At 37.0% G+C, this 12,584-nt stretch overlaps 1 protein-coding gene across 1 annotated transcript; it reads right to left on the bottom strand.

Annotated features, from left to right (window-relative positions):
* Positions 1-3,015: 3,015 nt before the first annotated feature.
* LOC121425350 (sia-alpha-2,3-Gal-beta-1,4-GlcNAc-R:alpha 2,8-sialyltransferase-like) lies at positions 3,016-10,867 on the bottom strand. Its single transcript, XM_041621378.1, has 7 exons — positions 10,635-10,867; positions 8,061-8,291; positions 5,717-5,870; positions 5,259-5,371; positions 4,126-4,221; positions 3,429-3,721; positions 3,016-3,242 (listed from the first exon to the last, which is right to left on the bottom strand). Exons 1-7 carry the CDS (start codon positions 10,859-10,861, stop codon positions 3,016-3,018), a joined length of 1,341 nt encoding a protein of 446 aa, XP_041477312.1. The 5' UTR covers positions 10,862-10,867.
* Between the last annotated feature and the right edge of the window lie 1,717 nt (positions 10,868-12,584).

Below are 12,584 nucleotides of genomic sequence, written 5' to 3' on the forward strand. Positions count from 1 at the left end.
GGTCTTGATGGGTATTTAGAATGAGGGTAATGAATTTTGGAATGGGCTAAATCTGTAATTTCATTCACATAAATATCGAAAAATATTGTCTAAATTGATGGCACGCATCATAAATTGTGTTAAATGTAATATTTCAGATACAAATGAATTGTATTCATGGATTCACTGGCAGACCTAGTTGTTGGGGGCATGTGGCAACGACTGGGGTTTAACTTCGTCAAATTGCTTATGTTTAGACCTACGGATACGGCGCTGAGTCCTTTGCTACGGATCGAACACCAAAAGAGTAGTTATAAAACATCATGCACAGTCGGAGATTATTTTCAGAAAGGGGCGACAAGATGACAATAGGGAAGTTCAAATGAAAACATGGAGGTAGGAACTTCTTATTTGGTGTTATATCTTGTTCTCTTTCTCTCTCTTGAAATTTCATCCTTATCACTTTCAAATTGCCCGTGTAGCTATGTAGCGCCCTCTGCATACACTTAACATTTTAACCCATGCAGCTCACTGGATGTTAAGCACATTTTGATATTTCCGGAACGTTCAACGGGCGCACCCATGCTCATGGGCGGTGATCCCGGGGGGTGAGGTGGAGCAGGGGCGGATCCAGGAATTTGCAAAGGGAGGGGGGCACATTTTCCCGAGGAAAAATTTGACAAGCAGAAAAAAAGGCTTTCAACCAAAATGAGGACATTTTCCCGAGGAAAAATGTGACAAGCAAAAAAAAAGGTCTTCATTTTCAAAGGGGGGGGGGGGCAAACTTTTGTTTCATCGGCATTTTTACATTACAAATCTTAATTGTGCCTCTCAAAGTGGGGATGGCACGGGCCGGCTTTGCTTTCCCCCTGGGTTGGGGTTGGACTATGGGAGAGGGTAGCCTCTGCGTTGCAATGACGAAAAATCTCATGAAATTACAGAAAATATAGTTAAATAATAATAGATAGATAAAAACTAGTAACGTCAAACATAAAAGTACAGGAACAAACATGAAATTTAGTAAAAAAAAAAAAAGAACTGATTATAAACAGTAGTAATCTAACAGAAATTAATCTGACTAAGCTAACAAAACCGAGGACGGTTGCCTGAAAAGTAATATTTTGAAGAAAAAAAACCCTCGTGACTTAGATAAAAATTAAAGAATCTTATGTACAAACGGAAAGAAAATGGCAAAGGGATAGAACGAAGAAGACACGAGAAACAGATCAGTCTTTACAGAAGTAAATGATCCTTATCAAAAACGAATCAACAACGTGCTTTAAAAGTATATAAATTCATAAATAAATAACGAGGCGTGTGAATATTTTTACTCGAATGTTTTGGATGTCTTGGTCAAGTTGGTTGGCTATTCATTGGTAGTTTGTTGGGTTTTGTTTTCTCTGTCTCTACGCCATTAGAGAGTTTTCGCACTTATACGGAGACACTCTCTACAACGCATCGATTCCTTTGACAATTCAAATGAAATCACAATGGAGAGCTGAGAGGCTTTTGTCGAAAGTTGGACTGGAACAGCAGATCAAACTAAGATATGCACCGGACGAACAATTACAAATATGTCGTTGTCCATGCTGTCCCCGTTCCGCCAACTTTCGACAAAAGCATCTCAGCTCTCCATCGTGATTTGACTTGCATCTTCAAAGGAATTGGTGCGTTATAGAGGGTGTCTCCGTAGTAAATGCAAAAAGTCCGGATTAAGACTTTGGACATTGGCGGCGGAAGCCTCAAAACTTAGGGGGGGTCCACCGAAATTTTGGGATGGACACAGGTAAAAAATGTGACAAGCAAAAAAAATAAATAAATGAATAAAAAAAGAAAAAAGCCATCAATCTAATTTTTGGAGGGATCACACATGTTTTAGGGGGGTCCACGTGAATTTAGGGGGGACGCAGGAAACAAAATTGACAAGCCAAAAAAAAAGTTATCAAAACAGATTGGGGGCGTCCCCCACCTCGAATTTAGGGGGGACAAATCCCCCCCCCCCCGCTTCCGCCGCCTATGACTTTGGATGAAGTACGGTATGTGGTTCTAAAATATGCGCAGTTGCGGCGGAACCGGGATAGGATTGTTAGATGGCTTTTGGGTAGCCCTCACCTTTGCAATAAGAAATAACTATCTGATGGCGATTTTCGCGTATTCTGTATTATTATCATTACTATTATTATCAATATCATTACCAACATTATTATCATTCTTGCTATTTACGGTCGACCCCTTTCAAAACCGTTCCGCGCCCCTGACATCACTCTCAATTGATATCAACTTTTAAAGGACAAGTCCACCCCAACAAAAACTAGATTTGAATAAAAAGAGAAAAGTTCAACAAGCATAACACTGAAAATTTCATCAAAATCGGATTTAAAATAAGAAAGTTATGACATTTCAAAATTTCGCGTCATTTCACAAAAACAGTTCTATGAACGAGCCAGCTACATCCAAATGAGAGAGTCGATGATGTCATTCACTCACTATTTCTTTTCTTTTTTATTGTATGAAATATGAAATATTTTGATTTTCTCGTCATTGTCATGTGAAATGAAGTTTCATTCCTCCCTGAACACGTGGAATTCCATTATCTTAACATTTTGTGCTTCAGGCAAGGGGGTCCTAATCGTCAAATTCGTAAAAATTGAAATATTGTATAATTCAAACAATAAAAAACAAAAGAAATAGTGAGTGACATCATCAACTCTCTCATTTGGATGTAAAATGCTCGTTCATATAACTATTTTGTTAAAAATAAGCGAAACTTTGAAATGTCATAACTTTCTTATTTTACATCCGATTTTTGATGACATTTTCAGCATTGTGCTTGTCTGATTTTTCTCTATTGATTCAAATCAACATTTTTCTGAGGTGAACTTGACCTTTAAGTTGTTCCGTCTACTTGTTCTCATGTTATCAAGAGAACGAAATCGGAAATGAACAGATGGGCGGAGGCATAAAAAGATAAAATGCACCTTCTAAATCCCCCAGTGTAACTCAGTGCTTTTGTAGAAATTGAATAACAATTACTTACTATTTTTCGGAACAGTTTTCGACATGGAGTTTGATCACGCCGTTCTCGTGGAGTCTCATTAGGATATCGAATTCTTCATTGAAGTCGTGAATGATCTTCTTGGTAATAAGTCGGTCGTAGTAGTGATACGCGACGGGGTGATGATCTGGTGAGAACCTAAACGGCCAAAACCCGAAGACGCGTGTCTCCTGGCATAGATGAAGAGCCAGATTGACGGAAAAGAAACCTGTAAATATATCAAAATAGACAATGATAACAAAGATGATGACGAGGAGGAAGAAGAGGATGATGATGATGATGTTGATGATGAAGATGATGATGATGATGAATGCAGACTAAGAAAATAATTAATCTACGAAAGAAATGTATCATAAAACTGTCCAGATATAGAGCAGATGTTTTGCATTCTTACCTGATGACATTTTAAGTTTGAGTCCATTCTCTTTCCAGAAGTCGTTCAACTTCGGGTTGATTCGCGAATCCCATAATACGAGGTTTCCCTCCTTTTCCGGAACCACTCGGCAGCCCCTCGTTATTAATCGGGTAAGCTCGGTCTCGGGATAAGTCGGAAGTCGAAGGAGGATGATTCTAGGGAGGGGCTTCAAAACGTTTTGGAAGAGTTCGTCAGGAAACGGAGAAGATGGTAAGCATGTGAGGTTGAAGGTCGTAGGCTCGTTCAATGTGTGTAGAACGGATTTATTTAGGCTGGATAAAAATTAAGCAAGAATATTTTCAAATACGATAATATCACTACCGTATAGACTGGGGGCAGATTAGGGGCCATGTCTCCCCCCCCCCCCTCGCCAAATCAAGATAGAATAAGATAATGAACAAAAAAAAAAGAAAAGGAAAAGGGAGGAATGTGAAATGTAATATTATTTTCTAAACGTACTGACAAAATCAGCATTTCGTATATTAAGAGAGTCGAAATTTTTGCAAACTCGCTTAGCTCGCTTGCGATTTTCTAACATTTTTGTTCTATTTAACATGATTAGCCCCACAGATTTGTCGCTCATTACGTCACTGAGTACCAATCAAGAGAACCTTCAGTTTCAAACAAACAAGAATAGACAGAAGTATGACAGTTCTTCGGCCTATCGTATACTGACCTTGATTTGAAAAGACTTTTCCCTGTTTGCGACATCTGATTGGTCCGCTGTCCAACATCGACTACGAAGTTGTCCGATGTCGGAGCATTGTTCATTCTACAGACGTATCCATTGTAACAGGGTACACAATAACAAAAGGTCAAAACATAAAATCGATGTAAAATGAATAAACATAATGAGAGATTAAAAACCTACCAGACGGATATTTTCTTTTTAATGCACGAATCAACAAGACGAATGCCACAGATGAGAATAGTGGCTAGTGGTTACGACAGAAGAGGAGACAAAAAAGCATGCAAAAGGGCCTAAAATCTATTCAAATATTTGGATTGAATTGTAGGTAATTCTGAAACTTTATAAATGTCTCATTAATCTATTAGCCATGTTGGTGCAAATATATAACTTATTTTGTAAATATGTGCAGGCTATAGGGCTACCACAACCATATAAACCTGAAAGATCTACCCAATGAACTCAGGTCGAAAAGACTTATATCACAAAATTAGAACACAGACGTCAGAGGAGTGATTCTAATGAAACATGAAACACATCGATCATGTCACAGATCGACAGTATTCGTCGTGACTAGATCAGATGTTCCAGAAAGCAACGTATCAGATTACCAGAGGTCGATTCGAAAAGCTTGTCAAAATTTATTCCTGGCTGAAAATTAGAAAGCATTTTTCCGGCCAATGAATGCAGTTACAGAAAATACCGTAATCCTTGATATTTACATCGACCGTACATAAGCTGATCTTTGTTGTGACATCATGAAACATAACCGATCACACTAAATACCACCAGCACATTATCATTAATATCATTATCAGTATTATTATTATTATCATTATTATTATTATTATTATTATTACTGTTATTATTATCATTATTATTATCATTATCATCATTCTATTGTAATTACTATTACTTGAAAAAATGCATTTCGAGTGTCATGTTTACTTGCCTTTGGTAACTTCTCAGCAATTACCCATTAATTTGGATTTTCATTGATACATATACGCCTGGATGATCATTTTTTGAGATTCTGTACGAACTCATATTATGATATTGGTACCACAACTGGCAATATAAATAAAATTTTGACTTGAGGAAACAAAATTATATCCTCTCACCTGAATACGAAGTCAGAACTGTCAATCAACTTTCCACATTTACTTCCTTTGAGTATTCCGCTGCTCCCGACTACACTACATGTTTTATACTGCCTTCCACTGTACACAGGTACCTGCGAAATAAACAGTTGATATTTACAGTCATTTAATGATTTTTTTCGCGTGGTCCGTTAATTCTATACCACACTTTAATTGTGCTCCCACTCTCCCTCCTTCCCCTTCCCTCTTTCTTTCTTTCTTTTTTTTTTTTATTTCTTTCTTTCTCTCCTTTGAGTCCCTCCCTACCAATTATCACCCTCTTTACTTTTTTTTTCTTTTTCTTTCTTTTCCTCCTTTTTTCTTGGTCGTAGAACTTTTTGCCCCCTAAAAAACAACTCCCATATCTGTTCACCAATGCTCTTCAGGTGTTGTCTTATTAAGGGAATATAGGGGCGTGGTTCAGGGGAGGGGGGTCATACCTTTGGTAGCTGCACCCATAGATCATGAACGACTGCTTTCATACCCTCTGGTAGTATCTTATAGAAGAGGACAGCTGAATTGAGAGGGGTGTTGTCCCGGGTCAGAAAGGCCGAGTCAAGGAAGTCTCTTCCCAAAAAGTTTTTGATCTGTTTCCTGTGGAGAAAAGATAAAAGGGTGTGGATGAAAATATATAGGGAATTCATAAACAAGACAGTTCGCTTTCATTGAGAATAATTTATACGACGGTAGAAATTTGAAATCTGAAATTTGAGCTCAGGAAGGGAGTTGGACTTGAGAAAGAATTCAATTTGCATTGCGAATTCTGGTAGTTGAGTATAAACAATACGTGATCAATAACGTTTTTTTGTTCAGCAGGGCCGTCGTAGCAAGGAAGAGAAATTTTACAATTAAGCGTCATTAGTCTTTAGAAAACTATGTGCAGACAGTTCTAATCGATAAGATATATTATTTGATTTTATTTGATATAATCTAACAGGTGTTTGTAATGTATACAACCACCAGATCTGATAACCCTAAGCCCCCGTAACGCTACATAGGAAAATATGTTTTTTTAAAAATGTATTATACAGTGCGTATCAAAAAAAGTTTACACTTTGAAAAAATCCTGTAAAATTATACATTTGTAATACCCTGAAGATTTTTCCACATTTTAACATTGTTACAGATCCATGAAAGCAAATGACGGTATAACTGTCGAAAAATATTTCCGCTTGAGTGAGCACCACTTACTTTTGAAATGTTAGTGACAAATGATTTGCGCAGAACTTTGAAATAGTTATGCGAATAAAAGTAGACCTTAATCATGAAGAACACACAGAATTTAGCTAGTAAAATTGATTTGAAGATATCTTCTACCTTGTGTGACTTGTTTCTTTGCCCAAAACACTTCGAAGAGAGCATTTCGCCCCCACACACCGAGGCCATCGTGACGATATTTGCTTTACACTGAGCTGTGATGTACATGGAATGGCTTAAGCTTGATTTTCATTTCTTTAATCATTGCTAAGCTTGGGAAAAGTATGAAGAAACAAGTATTAAATGAAAAATGAAATGTAAACCCACTTTCAATGATAAAAACTTAGTGAAAAAATGCTGGAGATGTCTGATATAAATTTTGTTCAGATTCAGTTATGTCCTCAGATCCAGCTGACAAAAACAGGGTAAAGGTTGTGCTTACTAAGTGTTGAAATTTCAATTTGGGTGGCAAATTGTTACAAAATGTTTGAATGTATCCGTTTTATTTCAATTGACTAAAAGTGCAAGGGAAATGTATGAGAAATGTTTCGCAGGGTAAGTTTGATTTCGCCCTTTCCCATTGACACAGCATGAAAACGAGCATTTCTGCGCAAACAGATTTCTGCGAGCTTTACAAAAATGGACAGTGCTTGCTCAAGTGTAACATTCTGACAAAACTTTTACTTTCATTGGATAGATGAGACCCAAACCCAAGATTATATGTGAAAAAAATTACCCACACGTTGTATATTTTATCATTCCCAGGGCTTTTTCAAAGTGTAAACTTTTTTTTTTGATACGCACTGTATAATATATATATGTATATATATATATATATATATACATATATATGTATATTCATAATAAGGGTATACCATATATTATATTTTATCGGATAGTTGGGTGCAGTTATCATCAAATTCTTTGACCGGATGTGACCTGTGGAAATAGAATGCCGAAATGACAAATTCGATTTCCTATTCAGCCAATTTTGATATTATGGCTGTATATATTTTTTTACAAATCAAAACTATCAAGTTTGAAGTTTCGAAACGCGGAATTTATTTTCTGAAAGAGGGTCGAGTGATGATTCTATTACTGCTTTCAGCACTTCCACATAAGTCAAAATGAAATGGGATATTCGATTCTGTTAGAAAATATCTTCGAAGGGATATTGTTCTTCATTGAATTTTCGTTTAATAGAATGAACTTTTTTTGTAATGTAGCAATCATTTCGATATGCCCCATGCTACAAAAATAAGTATGATTAAAATTATAATGTGTTTTTTATAGTAGTAGTATATAGTAGTAGTAGTAGTAGAAGTAGTAGTAGTAGTAATAGTAGTAGTAGTAGTTGTGGTGGTGGTGGTGGTGGTAGTAGTAGTGGTAGTAGTAGAATAAGAAGTAGTAAAGAAAGAAGAGGAAGAAAAAGAAGAAGAAGGAGAAGATGGAAAACCAAACAAGAAATTTGTGATAACGATTCAAATGATGACAATGAAATTGTCAATCAAAATAGTGATTGTTCAACAACGAAATATAACAATTATAAAAATACTAATAAATCATCATTATAATCAACAATGATACCGTAATCTCATAAGATTATGATGTCTGAATCTCCACGATGTCAAGCTCGTGTTCAATCTCCGGATCACTGACTCCATATCCGTTTTCGAACCTGGTTTAAGTCGCAGATCAAGTTGTCCATCTGTTTCATCTTTACCGATATCGTCCGATTTATTACGATCGTCGTTGCGACGGCTTTTGGTTTTCTCTTGAAGATTGACGAACTTCAGATCGAACTGCGGCATGACTTGCCTGTTATGTACGATTGGAGAAAATGAAAAAAAACATAAAATAAACAGCAAGATATTAGCAGCCCTATTGTCATATACCTGAAAAGGAGAAATATGTTACTGCGGTCACACCAATAAAATCTACTCTCAACCGACGGAAAGTATGTTCCTAAGAACTTCTAGTATCTTTCGAAACGACGCTATGACGCGAAGCTATGGTCAGTTTGACAATCATACTAAAAATCTTGTGATTTTTTTTACATATAAGTTTAATTACTAGATCAGCATGGTAAAGACTTGGGGCATGTTTTTCCATAGCATTTTACCACATAAATGCATGCTTATTTTTCACTTTTAAACATGCTTTTCCGGGTATCGTTGGAATCAATCACAAAAGGGACTGTAAACCCTTTTGCTCAGCTGATAACTATTAAACATTCCGAAAACATTTATTCGAGACATACCGAACAGATTAAACAGATAAACCGAATCTCGACACGCATTTGCAAACATAGTCGTAGGATTTGATTCGTGGAGGAGATACGTAAAGTGTGTGAGGGAATGAAGCTATATACCGAGTCAATCAAGAGGGGTTTTTTTTCATTTCATGGTTGGATAAGTGTACTATACTGGTCAGTGGCGTAGAGATGGGGGGCTTGGGGCGCTTGTCCCGCCCCCCAAAACAAGAAAAGAAATACGACCAAGTAAATAAAGAGAAAAGGTCAGGAAATGAAAGAGAGAAGGGTATTTTCTGAATATTGTGTCAAGATCTATATAAAAATGGATTTTTGTCATTAAAACGCCATTTTGGGCCACTATTTTTTTGGCTTACTACGCCACTGCTACCGAGATGGGTTTTTTTTATTTGTTGTTGAAAAATTGTCGAAAAGAAAGTTCTCGAAACTTTGAAGAGGACAACTCTGCCCAGGGGCGGATGGATTTTTCGTTTCGTTGGAGTGAAAAAGACCCGAGATTTTTCAAATTATCCCTAATCGAACATGTCAAAGACATTAAATTACACACGAACCCTTGACGTTGACTTCCCCGTTTTACCTTGCGTTCTGGAGCAAGAAGACGTATGAGTGTACCATATAGGTCGCAGATGTGCACATGAATTACCATGGTTACTGAAGACTTTAAAATACAAAATTCTTTGGCATCCATGGCATTACCAAATTTGGAACACAATCTAGGTCATGATGATTATTTTAACATGTCAAGAGCCGGATGTGACATCATAGCTAGACAACCTTTCGGGGGACCCATGGACAGATGAAACCAGACAAGATATTGCTCAGTGGTGCTATATTCACCCCCCCCAAAAAAAAAAAATGAGTTACCCGTCGTAGCTATGCAGCAAGGAAAAGAGATAATTAACTTTTCATGAACGAAATACGATATAGAGCGTAGGGGTCGAGGGATATCTATTTTGGTTATTATCATCAATATACATGTAAAACTATCACTCTTATATAACCAAGGAAGTCAGCTTCGTTTTGCGAACTCAGTCCTTTGTCCGTTATCATTGATTGAAGCAAATCAACTAGCATGCAAATTATTCTGATGTTCTACGTCAGAAACCCATCCCCTTTTATTTCCAGGATTTCATTTTAAAGAGGATGAATTAAAACAATTTTCTTTTCAATTATATTCCATCTATTCCGGTTGTGAATTTTGTTATTATGTAAATGACTATAAAAGTATCGCATCTGTTAGGGGTTTTTTTTACATTAAAACGTATTCATACAGTCTTTAAGTATATCGGACTTCTAATACAAATATATACTTGACATCGGCTTTTGACAGGCAAAAGTTGTTTGGGAGAAGGGCGACACTAAGGTTGTCAACCGCCACGATTTATTTAATTAGTCAAAAAGAGGTAAAGGTGAAACATAAAATGACGAGGGTAGAAAGGGGAGCATTATAAAGAGAGGTTAATTGTAGCAATAAATTAGCCTACCCCAGTAATTCCATCGAGATTTTTTTTTTACTGCGCCCCCCCCAAAAAAAAAAGTCCCACGAAACAGTAATTCATTGTATTCTTTTGCTGTCATTATCATAAATTTGCTTCATGAGATGTATATGAAATGGAAAGCACGCATGACTGAGTTGAAGGTGGTGTTACCAAATTTTCATTTGCACGAACAGTTTACGAATTTTGGTAATTTTTTTCTGACTTTGATCTCTATCTATTCGACGAACAAAGATCAAATCTTCAATACGCACCCTTTCTTCTTTACTGAGACCTTTTATCTGTAAAATGAATGACAAAATAATCGAGAAAATTTTGAATAAAAACCTGCTTAATATATTATACGAAAATATAATTTAGCTATATAGGCATGGTTGCGTTTACTGCACTCACCCCTCGTCGATGATCACGCCCTTGTTGTCCGATCTACCGACATCACCCACGACGTGTTTATTCCGCATCGACAACGAACAGAAGAGCACGCAATAAGCGATCGTACAGACGATGATGGCGAGTTTTAGAATGTTTCCACAATGACGTAACTGTCGCGACATCGACATCTTCGTCGCCTTCGATGTCCTACCCGGTAATGGGTAGATAACTTGGATGTCATTGATCATAAGGAGTAATAATGACAATATAGGATTTGTACAGCGCACGTATCCACCGTTAGGTGCTCAAGACGTTCATAATATAACCCCGGCTAAGCCAGTCTAGCGATTCTTGTGCTAACAGCTTTTTGAGGAATTACTTCCTGACGGTACCCATTTACCAATGAAGCGAATTACCAGTCAGTTTGCTAAATTTCACTGGACAAAAACTTCTGGTATGTGTATAATGATTTCTGTGGCAAGCTGCGTCTGCGCAGTGCGATGTTTATACATGTAGCGAGAGTTACAACAGCCATGGAGCTAACAGTTAATAGCTCTATGCATTAGCCATCTTTGTGTCCTCTCTTGTTTTGTTTTTTCTTACAAATCATCGAAATAAGTTAATGATCCAGAGGAAAACGTGGGTATGCATCATATCAATTGGCATGGTGAATGGCAACTATTAGAGCCTTACTACGAAGAACCTATCTAGTATTTCTAGTTATATTGTTAACCAAGTTCATTTAACCTTTCCCCTCTTTTCGATAAAACAACCCTCCTGGAAGGAACAGTGTCACGTGGCATAACACAGTGTGTTCACATAGCAGACTTTGTAAAAATATTATTCACACTGTTTAAATGTTCAAAGTCAACAGTGTGGAGACATTTTCACACTGTGGACACCTCGACAGTGTGACTGTTCACAGTGTGTTCATCACAGCCAACCTCAAATTAAACAATGTGAAGGTGAGTTCATATCGTGTTCCACACTATAGCAATATAAATCAGATTCCAGAGTATGTTCGTGGAATATGCATGGAATATGTATCAATGTATTCCCATGTAGAGTTATATGCTGCTTCGCTTCAGTGTCGGGGCTAACGAAAAACACGTCCGCACCTCATGACGATCTCGATCATTAATCCACTCAATTACTAGTGATCTTTTTTGTTATTTTTTCGTTCGTAGCATCCCACAACAAGATGATCGTCTTCGAAATACCGATATGTCATACTTCAAATAATGAAATCTCGATGTCTGAGAAATAATTTGTGTATACATGATATTTAAGCTCCATATCAGCCTATTGAGCGAGATGTGTATCTCATCGAACACGTAATGCGAGCATGAAATATTTTTGTTTAGTTTTCCAAGTATTCCCCTCACATTATTTAATTCACTCGACTTTCTCCTTTTATTTTTCCTCTTTTTTCTCTCCTCTCTTTCCCTTTTTCTTTTTTATCTTTTTCCCCTTTTTATCTTTTTTTTGCTCAGTCATATTATACCACAAATAGTGTGAGACATTTGATATTGTCCCCTCTTAACAAAAACTAAGGGGACGCGTCCCCCTGCCCCCCCCCCCCTGATTTCCGCCCATGATATTAACAATACTGAGCGAGAAAGTGATAAATCTGTTTTACAAAAACATTTAACTCATCAAATAAAACTAATAAGATGATATAACGGTTAAAGCACTTATGCGAAATTGGAATATAAGAATGGTATCTGAACTATTGATACCATCAAAAGTCACCCTCCCCCCCCCCAAAAAAAAAAGAAGAAGAAGAAGAAGAAAGAATAGCATATGTGTGGACAATTTCTTGTTTGGCATCATCATTGGATAGAACTGATCCTTCTCAGCATAAGAAATACCTCCTGATGCGTTTTCCATCAGGTAAGATCTAGGTTCAAGGTACGAAAGAAGCAACAACCAACAACAACAACAAAAAACATGAAGGAGAGAAACGTTTCC

Source organism: Lytechinus variegatus, chromosome 12 (assembly GCF_018143015.1).
Source record: "Lytechinus variegatus isolate NC3 chromosome 12, Lvar_3.0, whole genome shotgun sequence".
In the NCBI taxonomy this organism is placed as follows: domain Eukaryota; kingdom Metazoa; phylum Echinodermata; class Echinoidea; order Temnopleuroida; family Toxopneustidae; genus Lytechinus; species Lytechinus variegatus.

Excerpts from the sequence above, each read along its gene's own strand:
- LOC121425350 (XM_041621378.1), bottom strand. The coding sequence starts at position 10,861 with ATGATCAATGACATCCAAGTTATCTACCCATTACCGGGTAGGACATCG. Across the intron at positions 3,722-4,125 it reads AAAAGTCTTTTCAAATCAAG|CCTAAATAAATCCGTTCTAC; the intron begins GTCAGTATACGA and ends ATTTTTATCCAG. Across the intron at positions 3,243-3,428 it reads CAAACTTAAAATGTCATCAG|GTTTCTTTTCCGTCAATCTG; the intron begins GTAAGAATGCAA and ends ATATATTTACAG.